At 35.0% G+C, this 17,937-nt stretch overlaps 3 protein-coding genes across 3 annotated transcripts; all 3 read left to right on the top strand.

The window, feature by feature from the left end:
* Positions 1-440: 440 nt before the first annotated feature.
* On the top strand, positions 441-7,698 carry LOC7492249 (signal recognition particle 54 kDa protein, chloroplastic). The gene is made up of 15 exons (XM_006381917.3): positions 441-716; positions 815-953; positions 1,228-1,295; positions 1,376-1,477; positions 1,876-2,028; positions 2,139-2,216; positions 2,618-2,743; positions 2,873-2,975; positions 3,585-3,685; positions 4,359-4,496; positions 4,578-4,721; positions 4,956-5,031; positions 5,835-5,920; positions 6,030-6,155; positions 7,195-7,698. Exons 1-15 carry the CDS (start codon positions 534-536, stop codon positions 7,300-7,302), a joined length of 1,731 nt encoding a protein of 576 aa, XP_006381979.2. The 5' UTR covers positions 441-533; the 3' UTR covers positions 7,303-7,698.
* A 153-nt stretch (positions 7,699-7,851) lies between these two features.
* LOC18100633 (uncharacterized) lies at positions 7,852-9,328 on the top strand. Its single transcript, XM_006381918.3, has 2 exons — positions 7,852-8,255; positions 8,964-9,328. The coding sequence occupies exons 1-2, from the start codon at positions 8,019-8,021 to the stop codon at positions 9,105-9,107; spliced, it is 381 nt and encodes a 126-aa protein (XP_006381980.2). The 5' UTR covers positions 7,852-8,018; the 3' UTR covers positions 9,108-9,328.
* Positions 9,329-12,109: 2,781 nt separating this feature from the next.
* On the top strand, positions 12,110-17,664 carry LOC7491936 (ABC transporter B family member 29, chloroplastic). Its single transcript, XM_002308434.4, has 10 exons — positions 12,110-12,852; positions 13,288-13,374; positions 13,465-13,572; positions 13,862-14,128; positions 14,481-14,564; positions 15,111-15,327; positions 15,460-15,545; positions 16,116-16,303; positions 16,427-16,556; positions 17,089-17,664. Exons 1-10 carry the CDS (start codon positions 12,169-12,171, stop codon positions 17,230-17,232), a joined length of 1,995 nt encoding a protein of 664 aa, XP_002308470.2. The 5' UTR covers positions 12,110-12,168; the 3' UTR covers positions 17,233-17,664.
* Positions 17,665-17,937: the final 273 nt, after the last annotated feature.

The raw sequence follows: 17,937 nt of genomic DNA on the forward strand, positions 1-17,937 counted from the left end.
TTATTGTAAAATAATTGTTCATCCCTTGCCAAATTAATTGATGGCTAGTTTTTTTTAAAATTTAATAATAAAATTGTATATTGAATATAAAAAAAGTAGTCATTAATTAAAATATAATAATAATCTCTATCAATTTCATTTTAATTTTTTTCTGAGATGTAAAATATTATCTATTTATAAACTATGTGATAAATATTAATTTTGTTTTTATAATTAACGTGGATAGTTAAATTAGTTTATATATATATTAACTAATTTCATGAATTTTAAAATAAATAATTATGTAAATTTCCAGTAAACTTTAGAATAAGTTGCGGTAATTTTATCCTTTTTAAACTATAGTTAGGTAAATAAATTTTGATATGATATATCCACGTCATCGATTTAGACGGCTCTGATCCAACAAATCAAAATAAAGCCATAGCCGGCGAGTTATCCAAACCAACCAAACAGATAAAGAAGGAGATAGAACATACAGTTTTTCGACTGATAAAAATTTTGTCAGGGAGCTTGTTACCTTTAGCCTTTAGGCAATGGAGGCTGTACAGTTCTCGACCGTTGCCTCCCGCCATTTCTCTACACCTTCTTTTGCGAGAAACAACAAGAGTTTCTCTTACTATTCAAGTTGTTCAAGAAATTCAGCTAGATCTTCTTGTTCTTCGTGGACTGGCTCAAGCAATAATGTCACTTCGCTTTCTTCAAGAAATTCTTTCACTGTAAGTTCAAGAAAGAAACGAAAAGGACACCCATCTCAGTAAATTTGTCTTATCTTTTAATGCACAGATTGGTGTTGCTTTTTTTTTTTGGTGAACAGAGAGAGATATGGAGGTGGGTGAATTGTAAGAGTGTTGTTACTTTGGGAAGAGAAATGGGGGGTGGCGTGATCAAAGCAGAGATGTTTGGTCAGTTAACTAGTGGCCTTGAATCCGCTTGGAACAAGCTCAAAGGAGAAGGTTTGAGCTTACATACTGTCTGTGTGCACTTCAATTAGTTTTGTTGTTTTTTTTCTGTTAAAAAACGTTAGCGACTTTATGCATCAATCAATGTGTTTTTAGTTATTAAAGTGCATCAAATTTAGCAAGCTATAAAAAGGAAAGCATTGATTTTGGTATCTATAGATGGATTACAATTGTGGGTTTCTTTTATCCTTTTGTAGTAAAATGTTTCACTCAGGTTGTTGGTGTTTAGCCTTTGTTTATGGTTGAATTTTTATCTTTCCTGTTGCAGAGGTTTTGACTAAGGAGAATATTGCGGAGCCAATGAGGGATATAAGAAGAGCTCTACTGGAAGCAGATGTAAGTGAATTTGTAAACTAGAATTTGAGTTTCTTTTAATGCTTTTTGAAAAGAAAAGAATATGATTGGTCTATTAACAGGTAAGCCTTCCTGTGGTTCGAAGGTTTGTGCAATCAGTCGGTGACCAAGCTGTTGGTGTTGGCCTCATAAGAGGAGTGAAACCTGATCAGCAATTTGTCAAGGTATAAATTCCTCTGAACTAAATGCTTCAATCTGAGTGGTTTGTGAAAAAAATGGTGAAATTTCCTTCTTTATGTTTGCGAACTTCATTAAGTTTCAGTGAGTTTTGATGTGGTATATGCTCACTTATTGTTATCATTGGTTGGCGCATCTGGTGCTGTATTCTTCTATTCTTCTGTTTCTGTAAATTATTGTCTTTGTTTTCTAATTTGAACTGAAACTAGCCTGCAGCATGAATAAAAACTCTTAGGAGGCAGTTGACACCACTCTCATTAAATTGATAATGTGTTATCAAAGTATTATAAATATTGAGTACATGACTTTAATGTGGAAGTCAAGAAAAGCTAGGAAGTCTTTTATCGTGTTTGAATTGGTGGTTATGAATCTTTGGTTCTTGCAGATTGTGCGTGATGAGCTTGTGAAATTGATGGGTGGAGAGGTATCTGAATTGGTCTTTGCAAAATCTGGTCCCACTGTAATATTACTGGCTGGCCTACAAGGTGTTGGGAAGACAACTATTTGTGCAAAGTTAGCTAATTATCTTAAGAAACAGGTACCTTTTGAAAGCCACAACTTGGTTTGTGTGGTGTTTTAGTTTGCTTTGATAAGATTTGTGTTATGCTTAATTATGTTGTTGACACTAGTATGTGATGTCAACCACAGGGGAAGTCTTGCATGCTTGTTGCAGGAGATGTGTACAGACCTGCTGCCATTGATCAACTTGTTATTTTGGGTGAACAGGTATCAAATACTGATTTTCAAAAAATTGCTTTAGTACCTAAGGGAAGAGTACTGGATTAATGCTGTTGTTTGCTGTTTTAGGCATTTGCCTACCTTTTCGATTTTGCCTAAGATGTCAAGTAAAATGCGCAAATATATTTATTGAGCATTTTTATTAGCAGAGATTGGCACTTTTACCAAGTAGTGATGCTAATTTTGACAGAAAAGGCAACAGTTATTCTTGTTTTGTACTCCAAGATGGAGTACTAAATATGATGTTTCTCACTAACTTGATGTGAACTAACTTCCATATTTGTCAAGTTACTGTGGTTATATGAGTTAGTTGTTTTGCTCTCATAATATATCTTTGTGATTTTTGGATATTAATCATTGTTCTTATATGTAGTTGTGGCTTTTGACAGGTAGGCGTGTCTGTTTATACTGAAGGAACCGATGTTAAACCTTCAGAAATAGCTAGGAAAGGTTTAGCGGAAGCCAAAAAGAAGAACACAGACGTGGTCATAGTAGACACTGCGGGAAGGCTTCAGGTTAATACTTTCTTTGTGTGTCTGGTCATCTAGATAGTTACAAAATATGCCCTGTGACTCTCTGTTTGGGCAGCACTTATCAGTTTATGATTTCACTGGAATACATTCTATTTTCAAAATGTTTAACAGATAGACAAAGCGATGATGGATGAGCTGAAAGATGTTAAAAGGGTATTGAATCCAACTGAAGTTTTGCTTGTTGTGGATGCAATGACTGGGCAAGAAGCTGCGGGTACAGTGGCTTTCTCTGTTCTTTGATAATGGTCAATTAATTTGATTATTGTTTAAACTGCTAGTCACAGTCTTTCTCTAGATATAAAATCTACGGATTAATGAAGTAAAATTTTTGTCTTGCAAAATGCTCTTATAATGTCTCATGAGCTATTGATTTCTTATTTGTTTATACACAAATAACATAGGTACATCACATGTGTGTAAAAAATATGATAAAACTTTTTACTTCTCTGTTGCTAACTATCATTGATAATTTTTTCCATAATAATTGAAAGAACCATTTTGCTCATTCTACCTAAAGCTTGTACCAATAGAACCTCTGTGAATTTTCTGTTCTTGATACATCAGTTTTTTATGCTAACCTTCAGCTTTGTGATGAATCCATTGTAAAGTAAATTGGCAAAACTATAGGTTATAGCGATACATTGTTTTTCCTTGGTAGGTCATATGGGCTTCAATCTATAATCCTATCATGCAGTATAGTTCTTATTAGCAATTTTTTGCTTCTGTCCATCTTATAATCTTAAACAAATGTGCAGAACTTACTCTCACACTTACAATTACAATTCTTACTTCATGGATACTTTTTCTTTGGGTAAATCCACAGCCTTGGTAACAACGTTCAATCTGGAAATTGGAATTACGGGTGCCATTTTGACCAAACTAGATGGGGATTCTAGAGGTGGTGCAGCTCTGAGTGTTAAAGAGGTCTGCATTTGAATTCCCTTATATATATATATATATATTTTTTTTTTTGCATTATTTTATAGCAGCCTCAAATTCATGCAAGGATGAGTTTTTGTGACCGTAAGACTACAACAAATGTTAGCATAGATTTTTTTTCATTATTTTATAGCAGCCTTGAATTCATGCGAGGATGAGTTTTTGTGACTATAACTAAACTTAGCATAACTGTCTGTTCATTTTATGATATCTTTTGTATCTTCTTTGTTTGTCTGGGAACTTTCATAAAGTTGATTGCTTTTCTGATAAGGAGTTGTGATGGTTGTCTGTAAGATTAAGGCCCTGGGATAATGTTATGGGGAAATCAGAAATGAACTCCTTGACCTTTTTGAAAAAAATTGAAACCAGTCAGCTGAGTAACTGGTCAATTTAGAGAAAATTGGTTATCCAGTTCAGTTTTATCAAGATCACCTAAAATCTGGTGCTATTGGGCGTATCCCTGCTTTAAGAGAGAAGAGAGATTTAGCAGGAAATGAACTCACTTGTCTCTCTATCATGCACACATACAGAGATTCAGCGCAGAACATAAGTAATTGATGAATGGAAATGTTGTAGGTTCTGGCTGGTCTCATCTTTATTCAGTACATAGTACAGAGATTACATATATATTAAGTATTTAGTTGTTTAATGATGACAGATATCAGGAAAGCCAATCAAGCTTGTAGGACGCGGAGAGCGAATGGAGGATCTTGAACCTTTCTACCCAGATCGAATGGCTGGACGCATCTTAGGAATGGGAGATGTTCTGTCCTTTGTTGAGAAGGCTCAAGAAGTTGTAAGTTCTAGTGAATCACATTTCTATTTCTTTTGAAGCGAGTGTATCTCAATGCAATTCTTAGTTGATTTGTCTGTACAGATGCAACAAGAAGATGCTGAAGATTTGCAGAAGAAGATTATGAGTGCCAATTTTGACTTCAATGATTTCCTAAAGCAAACTCGTGCTGTTGCTAAGATGGGTTCCATGACTCGTGTCCTAGGGATGATCCCAGGAATGGCAAAGGTATGAAAGTCTGGTTTAACTTCAATATTTTTTCAGAGTTACTGTGTTTGTTGGTTGTTGTAAGAAATTTATGCTCTAATTTTTGGATTGGTGATTTAGAAATCATTGAAGATTCAATTCATGAACCTAGATGATGGAAGTGGCTATATTTATGTGGCTCATCACTCTTCCTTGTAAGTCTGTATACTTGTGGAAGAAGCTTCAATTGACTTTCCTATGTGTGCATGCAAACAGGTTACTCCTGCACAAATTCGAGAAGCAGAGAAGAGTTTAAAGATAATGGAAGGAATGATCGAAGCGATGACTCCTGGTCTCTTCTTCCACATTCTCTTTGTTATAACTGCTTTTGACATATAAAACCTGGACAAATTGAAAACATATATAAAGTTACATAGCGGGGATAAGACACTAGAGCTTTTGGTACAATTGCCCTCATTTAGTCTAGCATCCTATAATCCTCTTATCAATAGTTCTTTCTTTAAATATACTCTGGTGAAACTTCAATCCAATACTTGACTGTGATTAATCTTTTATGTTATAAGAAACTTTGTTGGTAAGGATTCAATAATTCAGTACTTTCCTGATCAGAGTATTGCATTACAAGTTTTTTCTGATTTGCTTTGAAAATAACCAAAGACATCAAACCTTATTATCTGGCCCAGTATGCATAGGCTTACTTGGTTTTTCTAGTGACTACAGTATTCGGAAAATTAGAACTTATTTCAAACATGCTGATAAAGCCTGACAGTGTTGTCTTCCGAGGATTTAATATTTTTTTTTTCTTTCTGCTCCTCACACACCTATTGTTCATGCTTTTTAACCCACATACTTTCAACTTAGACATGGCTTTGTTCATTGTTTGTCGTAGATGCTAAACACACCGCGATTAACAAAAGCCAGGCTTTTGGAGTCAGCTTTGCTTGTTGGCTGATTCTCTAGTTGAAATTTATCTAATAACTTATTCAATTCAACCAAAAGTGTAGATGTTTGGTTCTAATTTCATAGGATTATGTATTATATGTCTTTTCCTTCTATGCGATACAGTTTGCACATGCTTAACCCTTCAGAATATCCAGTCCTTGTAGTGCTTTCTGATTTTTTGTTCATTTACAGAGGAGAGAGAGAAACCAGAATTGTTAGCAGAATCTCCTCAAAGGAGGAAAAGAATTGCTCAGGCTTCTGGAAAAACAGAGCAGCAGGTATGCACACTTTCCACTTGATGTGTGTGCTGGAAAACAATGGAGGTTCTGTACTTGTGTAATTCGGCTGTTTACTTTTGCATGGGTGTACTTGTGATATCAAAACTAGGTGAGCCAACTGGTTGCTCAACTCTTTCAAATGCGTGTTCGTATGAAGAACCTAATGGGTGCAATGGATGGCGGATCTATTCCTTCTCTGAGCAATCTTGAGGATGCACTAAAAACCGAACAGAAGGTACCTTATCTGCTTATGTGTGTATATATTTTCTTTACATGCTTTAATGTTTGGTTTGCTGTTCAATTCCCACATGATTATAGACATTGGTAAAGGGTTTCTGAGGCATGCTGGTTGTTCAGAATGTTCTCAGTAATTCTAAAAAGAATATACAAGTTCTGCTATTCAGTTCTTACTGTTACTTTTACCACCCACTTTTGTGACATCCTCATTATTGCATTAATTTTTTTGAAGGCCGTGAAACTACGAATACAATAAATATCACAAGTGAAAAGTTTTTTTGGTTCAACACTGAGTTGATTAATGAGACCAACAATTTATATTGCTCTTCGTTTCATGTTGTCGCATAAATGAGCCAGTGGTCTCTATTTCTTTGTTTTACTAAATCTGTTTAGACAAGAGAAAGCTAGTTTAAGTGGACTGTGGAAGTGCTTTTTGGATAGCAGAATATTTCTACGCAGGCACATGTTGCTGTGATTGTGGCCTATTCAAGGATTGGCTAATAAACATGTCAGCAATACAGATTAATAAAATTAACCATTGAGAAGGTAGAGATCTCTCTCTTATCTTTACACTCTGGTTAGGGAGAATGGAAGGAAAATTTTCCCTTGCATGATCTGCTGCTCAATTCACTTAGATGACTCACAAAACCAAACAAGAAGCTAAATAATATCTTATTTGGATATTTAATAATAGTATGGCAGGTCAAAATACTGTCAGGATGGTAAATTGAGCTTGCTTCTTTTAAGCAATCTTTTTTTATCAGGAGAAAACTTCTTTGTGCCTTTTGAATTTTATTTTATTTTTCCTATTTACAGAACTTCTCTGCAACTTGCAAAACGTAAAAGACATTAATAACTTGCATGGTCCTTACACCTATAATTGTACAAATTTTAAGATTCCCATGTTTGAAGGCATTAAGAATATCGGACACCTGAAGAGAAACTATAAAGCTAACTCGAATCCATCTGATAAGTCGACATCCTAATCTATCTTTTTTTTTTTTTTTTTTTATCTTTTTGGATATTTCCTGGATAAGGCTTCTCCTGGTGCTGCAAGGAGGAGGAGAAAATCTGAATCAAGGAGGCGATTTGTTGACTCGGTATCATCAAGGCCAAGTCCTCGTGGTTTTGGATCAAGTAATTAGGAGCTTAAGCTGGCAGGCGCTGCAAGAATGACTTAAAGCAAACGAATCATAGCCCCGGTCCTTTTACGAGTTCTCACATATCTCCACTTATCATGAAGGTAGAGTTCAAAGCTCGCTGAGATTAAGGGACTTGATAGTTAATGACAATTCTCTTCATGAATACAAATTTTTAAGACAATAATGTTTTCAACCGTCCTCGTGGCGAAGAACCATGCATTAATGCCTGTAAGTAACTTGTTTAAGAATTCAGATGTGAATGTATTAGTGGGGAACAAAGGCTGAGATGAAATCATGTTATTCTGGTAATATTTTTAGTACACAAACTGTTGTGCAATCTGTAATGACAAGTGTTCATCGCTTATGTTCTACCCAGTAGCAGGGCTTTTTTTTTTTTTTTTGTTTTGTTATTGTCTGTTGAAGGTATCCAGTTCATGGCTCTCAGACCACATGTGCGCTATCTTTCTGCTGTACTTGTAGTCTTACAGATGTTACTTGAGGATTGGTGGCTATGTACATCAAAACAATGACAAAAGAAGCTAAGCTCCAAGGACAATTTTGTCATTATGTACATCCAAGAAATAGTTGAATCTGACAGATTTCCCGGGAAATTGTGATTCTTGTGAACAAAGAAGAGAAAGTCCTTAAGATCCCAAAAACAGTAGCAATCTTTTAGCATCTGATTATCAGGGGCATGACACAACAAACTATTTATTTAAATGCCCAGTTTTATAGGTCCCTTCTTTTTCCTCTTCTTCCTTGGCAAGCAAAAGAGAGAACGAAAAGGTTACACTTACTTGAAAGACAGATTTATGAGGGAAGAAAAAATGGCAATAGATAGAGCATCATCATTTCCAGAGGCTGATGTTGATCAAGCATTGAACCCTAGCCAAAACAAGGAGTTTGAAGTTGATCCTGTATCATCAGATATTGCCACCTCAAAGGAGACTCGGCAGGTACTTTTGAAGTTTGCACTCAATTCAACCAATCTTTACACGCAGTACAGGAGGAAATAGACATCGATCAAAACTGTGGTTGTTCTTCTTTTTTTGACCATTTATTATTTGAATTTCTATATGGACTCGTACATTTTTAGGTTCTGATATTGAAAATTAGCATGTCCAGAAAGGCTACGCAAATCTTGATTTATTTTATGCTCATCTGATGATAAAAAGGGATCTGCAAATCGTATGTTCATGCATACAGAAAACCATTAGTCCCTTCAGTCCCCCTTTAATATATATATATATTTGTTGTGAAATGACATCTGAAGATTTGAAACTCATCTGCTTGAAAAGAAACAAAAGGGGTGTCAGACTTTCATACTTGCTCTTAATTTATACTTAAATTGAACATTTAGAATTCACTTGTTAAGGTGAGAGGGAATATGATATTTGGTTTGGTAATATAAGCTTTCAAGGTATGAACATACCGGCAAAAATGCATTCCATTGCATGTTGATATGCCCAAAAACATGATCTTTTTTCTCATAGCAGTCCAAAAGTCTCATTGGGAAATGATATAATCATGAACATGTGAAAAATCCTGAAGGAGACGTCACTTCTCTTGAATATTTAAGAAAACCTTCATTATGCCTGCTTGTTTTCCCTCTCCTTGCTCTGGTATCTTTCTTCCGTCTCCAACTAACTTGCATTGCATTGCAGGAACAAGATGAGGCTGCACGAAAAAGGGAAAGGGAAAAGCAGGATGCTATGCATAAACTCAAAACAACCATCTTAGTTTCAGCCATGATCATTGCTGTTGCCGGGGCTGTCTTTGCCGTAACCAAAAAATTGAGAGAGAGATGAAATCACTAGCCGGATGGTATTATAAACTCCAGCAATTGCTCAATTTTCCTGATATCTTAAACCTTTTTTAGATTTTTTTTTTTTTTTTTTGAGATCACAAGGCATTCCATTCTTTCGAGGGAACTTTTTTTTATGTAGCAGTGAAGGATGGGCATGTGCATTCCACATTGCTATGTGAATTACTGCATATTATAATAATAATAATAATATTTGAAGGAGAATTTTTTAACTCTCAAGTTTTATTTTTAATAATTGAATTTCAAATGAAATTCAATCATTAAAAATAATACAAAAATAAACTAGAGGATTGTTGATTCTATACTAAAAATAATAAATTAATGTTAATTTTTTTTTCTCTAAAATGCCCATCTATCCATTTTTTTTCCAGATACCTTTTAAAAAATAAGATAAATGTGATAAGAGTAATATAAAAAAAATTGAATTTTATCTCTTGAATTTAATTTATTTATATATTGAATTCAATTATAGTAAAAAATAAACAACCTATAAATATTTAATTTTGGATGAGTTGCCAATTCATATGCCTTACCATTTGGAAGATAAGAAAGGAAACTACTAAATGTGTTTTTGATAATGCATGCAGAGCATTATCACATTGTTAGCTTTAACTAAATCAAGATAAAATTTTAGATTTTTTTATCTTGATTTAGTTAAAGCTAACAAAGTGATAGTGCTCAAATTTACAATCACAAAAACAATGTACTAAAAGGATAGGTAAATCATTGTAGCAAATCATAATATCCATTTTTTTAATTTTCATCCTCAAACTCTTTTTTTTTTTTTTTCAATTGCAGTTTTCTCTATGCCTAATTTCATGATCAATTTGTCAACATTTGTTAAGGAAATAAAAATAAATAAAAAATAGAGGACCAAAGTGGAGGACAAGGAGAAACCTTATGACCAATCTCAAATTTGATAGAAAAAGTTCTCTTTAGTCCATCTACTTTGTTTTTTCTTATTACGCGGTTCCTTTAGCTTTTGTAAATCTTGGTTCAAAAGTTTATTTTTTTAACATTTCAATTATTTAGTTTGAGAAAAGAGAGAAAAGGTCACCTAAAAATGACAGAAGAGAGAAAGTTGGTAAATGATCACTTCTCAACAAGCGAAACTTGTCATTCTTGATGTCAACAGATTCATTCAACGAGAGAGGTTCGATGATAGTGGTTATTTTCTCTAAACGTGCCTGAAAAATTAGGTCAAGCTCAGTTTATATTTTTTAGATTTGGTTGGTTTTGTTTTGTGATTTTGGGATGTTTTAAGGTTAATAGTTGAAAATAACTTGAAAAATTATTTTTATACCAAAAAACCCTTAATTTTCAGACCACCACAGTGGTGGCTAGATTTTGGGATGTTGCCTAGAAGGTGACTTGTCATTGGTTAAAAAAAAATCATTCATTACTAAGATAAAAAAGGTACGAGCTTGAGTATGTTGCCTAGAAGGTGACTTGTCATTGGCTAAAAAAAAATCATTCATTACTAAGATAAAAAAGGTACGAGCTTGAGTTTTTTTATTAAGACCAAACACGTGAGCATGTCTCATCTGCACTTGGCTTGTTTTTTTATTTTTTTATTGAATTTTTTTTTATTTTTTCCTCAAACGTTGGGTTTGTGTTGATTTCTTTATTGCCTTTTTATTTTCAATTTTATCCTTTAGTTGATTTTGAATCGGGCTTCATAATTTATTTTGGTATACTTTCTATAGATTTATCGTGGTCTCAAACAAATGTCACTACAATTGGTTAGTGCTCAATTTTGTAAGCATCTGTTTTTTTACCATGTAATTAAGTAAAAAATAATTTATAAGAAAATTATTAAACCCAGTAGAGTCCATGACCTGGATGGCTAGTTTGGCAGGTTAAGTTGTGAAACTCAAGTCAACCCAATGTATTATTATCTCAATATTTTTTTTAAAAAAAGATATCATTTTAAATATTTTTTAAAAATCAAACCATATTTTATTGGTAGTTTAAATTGCTTTTAGATCCATCAAGTCAACTGGGTCACGCCGGAATAATTTTCAAATAATTTAATTTTAAATTTGAGCTAAATAAATAATTGGTTAGAATGTTTTAAAATTGATCTATAATACGATGCTTTATAATACTATTAAATTAAATAGTTCTTCACAATAAAAATAAAAATAAAAATTACATAAAAAAACTTGGAACGACCAATAGCATAGTAGAGGTCATTTATCTTGTTTACCTCTATGCTTCTTAATAGTTGGATGTTAAGTTTTCGTGGAGAGAAGTTGGCAGTTGGCAGTTGGCAGTTGGCAGTAGCCAAGCCATAATGCTATCAGCCAACCTTTAAAAAAAATCCTTTGATTTAATAATAATAATAATAATAATAATAATAATTAGAATTTTCTAAGAAAGGAATTTCACCACAGAAAAATAAGATACTTTATATTAAATTAGACGAACCACCCATTTTCTATGGATATAATAAAGTGTTGCCACAATGCGTTTAGTTTCAAATTAAAAAAAAAAAAAGAATTATTGGAAGGAATCATATTTCTATTTCTATTCCACTTTCTTTCAAATAAATAAATAAATAAAAAAGTATATTCCAACCGTAGAAAATGGCCTTCCTTCATGTCAATAGTCGTTTATACACACGTTTGTTTTTGTTTTTTTTTCCAGCTATAAATAAGAACCGAAATAAATATAACAACGGTGCATAAAAATTAAAAGATTCTTGCCAAGATATTTATTTATTTATTTATCAAAGAAAAAAGAAAAAGAAAAGAACGAGACCAGGCTAGAATGTGCCTTCCTAAGAGCGAGTAGAGACTAGAGGGAGACCAGTTCTTCCGGTGACACAACAAGACGTAAGGCGTAACGTGTCCTCGCCGTTATGTTATCGGCCACCTGCCAGCTTCCTTTCTTTTCAAACTTTCTTACCAAAGGACTTCTTGTTTATTTATTCTTCGTCTTCGTCTTCAAAAAAAAAAAAAAATATATATATATATAAATAAAAACCTCTGTCTTTTCCCTCTAAGAAAAAGATAAAAAAAAAACAGAGAGAAAGAGAGAGGATGTCTCTTCTTCAATGTCAACTAAAACCCTCTCCTCCTTCGTCTTCATTCCCTTCTCCTCTCCACATGAAGAATCTGCAATCCCGACGCCGAATCCCCTTCCCTTCAAAACCCTTACAGCTAACAAACCCTACTCTCAAACTCCCTTCAAAAACCCTCCTTAAGCCCCTCTATTCCACCTTTTCTCTCTTTTCTTCTATCGCCCCGCAACAAAGGCAACAGCTTCAAATAGGCCCCCATAAACAACAGCAACAAGGGAACACTAACGAACCATTTGATCCTCTTTCCATTATAAAACCCTTTATTTTTTCTCAGTATAAGCCAATCCTACTTGGTTGGCTTTGCAGTCTACTTTCTGTCCTTTCTTTATCCCAACTTGTGCCTAAATTTGGTCAATTCTCCTCTAGTATTGGTAAAATTAATGGGGTTACGCTGAGAAATGACGGGTTGGTGCTGGCTGGTTTGTTTTTGGCTAAGTTGATTGCTACTTATGGCCAGCATGCACTCTTGTGGGAGGCTGCATTGAATGCCAGTTATAAGATTAGAGTTTTTGTTTTTGAGAGGGTTTTGGAGAGAGAATTGGGGTTTTTTGAAGGAGGAGGTGCTGTTTCTTCTGGGGATGTGGCGTATAGGATCACTGCTGAGGCTGCTGATGTCGCCGACACTCTCTATGCGCTTCTCAATGTGAGTGATTGTTTATTTTTGCGTGAACAAAAGTAGGGAGTTAATTGCTTAAGTATATACTGAAAGTTAATTGATTTCTATGTGTTTTTTCTCTGACAATCGATTACTGGTATATAATGCTAGTCTTCGTATGATTGCTTTTAAGACTCAATTTTGTGCACACTGGCAAGTAGTTACTGGTTAGGAAAATAAGAGTTCTCTATTAGTGGGTAGATTAAAAACGGCTAATCATGCGCATGTCTTTATTGAGTAGATGTAACCTCTTGTTTGTGCTCGGTGGTGTGTCTGTGTGGAGGAACGCGTTGTGATTTTGCATCTATACATGTCTTGCTTTTAATTTCATTGTTATGGAATAAAGCCTCATGATAAACCTTGCACACAAAGTGTACTCATTTTTGCTTTAATTCTCAATGATGAGTTCAATTTGTATCACAGACCATTGTGCCCAGTGCTCTGCAGTTATCAGCAATGGCCTCACGGATGTTGGTTATTAGCCCTGCCCTTTCCTTGATCTCAGCTATGGTAAGGGATAAAGCAGCTTCAACATATCTGATTATGCTCAGATTATTCTTCTTCATCTAGGGGTCTGGAATTTTTTCTGCAATGTTATAGGTGATTCCTTGCACAGCTCTTGCAATTGCATACCTTGGAACCAGGCTTCGGAAGATATCTAAGAAGGCACAGCTTACTATTTCAGCTCTTTCAGCCTACCTTAACGAGGTAGAGTTTTGAAACTTGTATGATGCCCAAAATTCCTTTATGTTGCAATGCATGTCATAGTTTTTGGATTTCTCATACCTTATGCTTATGTTTATTCCTTATCAGTCCCACCTTTTACATTTGTGGTAATCTACCAAAAGATGAATATAGGTGGACCCCCCCGCCCCCCAATGCAGACACACTTGCACTTAATCTGTTTTTGACATATAATTATGCATGTGTTTTGGTCTTAGCCGTTACCCTGTTGTTTATCGTTAAATGATATATTTATTTATTTTATATATATTAGGTTCTCCCGGCAATTCTTTTTGTGAAAGCAAGCAATGCAGAGTTTTGTGAGATTGCTAGGTTTGAAAGGCTTGCTTATGCTGACCTATCTGCACTTCTTACCAAAAGGAAAATGAAGGCGTTTATCCCTCAAATTGTACAGATTATATACTTTGGAGCATTATCCATCCTTTGTGTTGGATCAATGGTGGTTTCAAGTGGTTGTTTTGATGGTTGTAGCATGGTTTCTTTTATAACCTCATTGATTTTTGTCGTTGAGCCAATCCAGGTAACATCATCTAATCACATTATCTTTGGATTCTATGAGAAATAGGAGGGATTTTACCAGCATCTTCATTGGTTTTGTTGTTGCCTTCCCCTCTCTCCCTCATATGATGTTACCTTTGACCTGCCCTTTATTAATTTAACCACCCAGAAATGCACACAGCATCCTGGACTGTGGCCCCAGTGCCAATAACCATAATTACTTATCTAGCAAAAAATAAAAATAAATAAAAAAAGCCGTTGCGTGCTAAGAACTTTGTTTGTTGTAAAAGATATAGTCAGTGCCTTTTGTTATGTTTATCATGTTTTAGCCAATCAAGATTTGGCTTAAGTAATAAATCTAAAGCATCATACAGGATGTTGGAAAAGCATACAATGAGTGGAAACAAGGAGAACCAGCTATTGAACGCTTGTTTGATTTGACCAGGTTTAAATCTAAGGTAAGTCAGAACTTCATAGTAACTGTAGTTATTGTCAAAAACTTTATATATTATGTCTTTTAGATTCTGCAGCACATGCTTCCTCCTATTTTTTATCTGCAGATGAATTGATTTTGTACATACTAAGCTGTGATTTTCTATACTCAGAGAGAGATTTGACATAAGTGTCATCATTTTCAGTCATTTGGCAATTATTAATAAATTTCTGATTGCATGGAAATAAATGATTTTCCACTCAATGGAAGGGCAGGAAGCACAACATAAAAAGAGAGAATGATTTCTATATTTGTTGAAGTAACATGCACTTGCTTATACTCTAATCGGGTTACATGATCTATCCAGTGGGGATGGTTCTTCTAGCGATGGCATACTTTTCTGGTGTTTGGAATTATCTTAGATATTGAACCTATGCCAAGATAGTGACTATTTTTCCCCCCTATATTAACACTGGCTCCTCCAAGAAAAGAATCCTGGCTCAGCCCCCTGAATACTTGCCTGTCAGGATTTATCATCTTGTAGTTGCAAATTAATCATTATTGAATATAGGTGACTGAAAAACCAGATGCTGTGGATTTGGACCATGTCTCGGGAGATGTCAAATTTTGTGACATCTCATTTAGATATGGGGAAAATAGCCCTCTTGTATTGAACGGATTGAACCTTCATATCAAAGCTGGAGAGACAGTAGCTCTTGTTGGGCCATCTGGAGGAGGAAAGACAACCCTAATTAAAATGCTTCTCCGTCTCTATGATCCTTTACATGGTGAGCCATCTGGATATACAATTTTTACAAGTTCCTTGAAAAATGTGGTCAATTTATGGTCAAATGTTTGGACTTTGAAACTCTTTGTTCCTTTTAAAAGTGTCTGCTTATTTAATCTTTTCATGCTAACAGGTTGCATACTTGTTGATAACCAAAATATCCAAAACGTCCAGTTGGAAAGCTTGAGGAGGCATGTTGGTCTGGTTTCTCAGGATATAGTAAGATTTTGAACTTCCTTTTATGTTTGATTTATTTCTGTTTTTGGACTCTGTCAAGAAAAAGAAAGAGAAGGAAAAAGAAGGGGAAGAGATTGTAAGGCCTTGTGTTCAAGGCCTTTGATTCAGCTTCCTAAAATCTCATTCAATTGAGATTTGTGAAAGAGTTCATTCATAATACCAAATCGCTTGAAATGGGTCTTTTTTCAAGCAGGAGCTGCTTGATTTCGTTTCCATTCATCCACTTCATTTTTAATTGTTTCTTATTTTACCTTTTTTCTAGAAAATGGAAAGCTCATTTAATTTCCATGGTGAAACTGTCTATTCCTAATCAATCAGATAATTGGTTCACTTAATATATATATATATATATATATTACTATTGTTGTCAGCCTGCTAGCTAAAACTTGGAAGTTTGAAGTTTATCTTGTTAATTATTGTGTATAATTTCCAACAGCTCTCTTGATGGTTAGCAAGTAAAATGTAGTCAGAAATACTGTTATTATACACACATCATGTAACATGGAGAAAACTCCTGGTGGCTCTTCATCTAGTCTTTTGTATATGCTTCAGAGTCTTTTTTCAGGAACAGTTGCTGAAAACATTGGATATAGAGATATAATGACAAAAATAGACATGGAGAAGGTTGAGTTGGCAGCACAAACTGCAAATGCTGATGAATTTATTAGAAAGCTTCCCAAAGGGTACCAAACAAATATTGGGCCCAGGGGTTCAAGTTTAAGTGGAGGCCAGAAACAAAGGTGAAATCTTCCATCTGAACTGGTGTTTCCATTATTGGTTTTTGTTTGAGGGAATTGGTGGTTGGCTAATATATCTAGCTGAGAGTGTAGGACTCCAACCCTTATGCTTCCTTAAATGTGCAGACTAGCTATTGCAAGAGCACTCTACCAGGATTCCTCTATACTTATTTTGGATGAAGCAACTTCTGCTCTAGATAGCAGGTCTGAATTGCTGGTGAGACAAGCTGTGGAGCGTTTAATGGAAAACCATACTGTAAGGACAACTACTCATTCTATCAGCCAACGTGTGTTTTGTTAATATATTTTTATATTTTGAGGTATGGATATGACGAGGAGAATCTGGCTTGAGCAAAGGTTATTCTAAATCAGGCCCTGTGCCATTAGTGCTTAAATAAATGTGTCCACGACACTTAGCCAACACCACCTGTTAAAGATACTTCCTATTGTAGATGAGAAGTCCATAATATTTTTTCGATTTGCCCTTGGAGTTTGATGGTTCCAACGAAATGCAACTAACATTCTGGTGTCTGCCTCATTTGGCCTTAACATTTTAATTCAAATTCAAACCAGTTTCACTATCTGAGATATGGGAGAGGCAAGAATTCAACATGAAGCCATTAAATTGTGTTCAAGATAAGGGGGGTATCGCTCTTGAAAGGCAGGCAAAAAGTCATAACTACCATTTCTTTGAGGGGCTCATTTATGAATAATGCTTTCAAATGTGTGTTTTTTTTTTTTTTTGATGGCTTGAACGTGTACTGAACCACTAGTTTATATGGTGATAGGTGCTTGTCATTGCCCACCGGTTGGAAACAGTTTTAATGGCTAAACGAGTATTGCTTTTAGATGATGGAAAACTTCAGGAGCTGACTCCGTCTCTCTTGGGCAGCCACCACAGCTCCCAGACATTTACTGGGCTTGTGATTTGAAGGCATTGCATCAGTTGGACAGATCAATGTGCATTCATAACAGGATGCTGCTGAAACCATAGCTGGATCTGCTAGATTATCCCACATTGCAGCAGTTTCTGTGATCAAATTCAGCACATATTATTTTCACTACAACGCCCAGATTCGCAACAATTACCATCATGATGCCATCATGCATGTATATCCATGGAGGAACAGAACAGAGCACCCAAGCTTTTTTTTTTTCTATTTTAGTTTGTAAAGTTGAGGGGGTGGGAGGTTAGACAACAGCTATCTATAACTTACCAGGAATACACAATTACTAGACAAGGTTGAAATAGTCCATTAGAAAGGCATTTAGCATACTCTGGGTTTGGTTGACCCCTGGATTCCTCATTTTTGAGCTTTGCCCTTTTCTTTCATAATTAGTAAAGGTCAGCATAGTTTCTGTTATTGTTGGTGGTTGCTACAAGCTTTGGCACAAAACCAGCGACCATCGCTGCTAGGTTTGCCGATGCTCAAAACGTCAACATTCTATACTGTTATAGTTCCGGGGCCTTAATGCAGGTAGAGTTGTTCGATTGACTGATCAACAGTATGCGCGACATGCCTGGTTAAAATAACAATGCAGTCATGCTTGCCTATCTTATTGTGGTTCATTGTGAATCATCCAAAGATTAATAACATAGCTGGGCTCGTTGGCTGGTAGTGGAGGTTGAATAAAAG

The sequence above is a fragment of the Populus trichocarpa genome, chromosome 6 (assembly GCF_000002775.5).
Source record: "Populus trichocarpa isolate Nisqually-1 chromosome 6, P.trichocarpa_v4.1, whole genome shotgun sequence".
NCBI classification, from domain to species: domain Eukaryota; kingdom Viridiplantae; phylum Streptophyta; class Magnoliopsida; order Malpighiales; family Salicaceae; genus Populus; species Populus trichocarpa.

Bases quoted from the DNA above. Each gene is read 5' to 3' on its own strand.
- LOC18100633 (XM_006381918.3), top strand. From the start codon at position 8,019: ATGCCCAGTTTTATAGGTCCCTTCTTTTTCCTCTTCTTCCTTGGCAAG. The intron at 8,256-8,963 runs GTACTTTTGAAG...ATTGCATTGCAG, and splicing joins CCTCAAAGGAGACTCGGCAG to GAACAAGATGAGGCTGCACG.
- LOC7492249 (XM_006381917.3), top strand. From the start codon at position 534: ATGGAGGCTGTACAGTTCTCGACCGTTGCCTCCCGCCATTTCTCTACA. The intron at 1,296-1,375 runs GTAAGTGAATTT...GTCTATTAACAG, and splicing joins GAGCTCTACTGGAAGCAGAT to GTAAGCCTTCCTGTGGTTCG. The intron at 5,032-5,834 runs GTCTCTTCTTCC...GTTCATTTACAG, and splicing joins GATCGAAGCGATGACTCCTG to AGGAGAGAGAGAAACCAGAA.
- LOC7491936 (XM_002308434.4), top strand. From the start codon at position 12,169: ATGTCTCTTCTTCAATGTCAACTAAAACCCTCTCCTCCTTCGTCTTCA. The intron at 14,565-15,110 runs GTAAGTCAGAAC...TATTGAATATAG, and splicing joins TGACCAGGTTTAAATCTAAG to GTGACTGAAAAACCAGATGC. The intron at 16,557-17,088 runs GTAAGGACAACT...ATATGGTGATAG, and splicing joins GTTTAATGGAAAACCATACT to GTGCTTGTCATTGCCCACCG.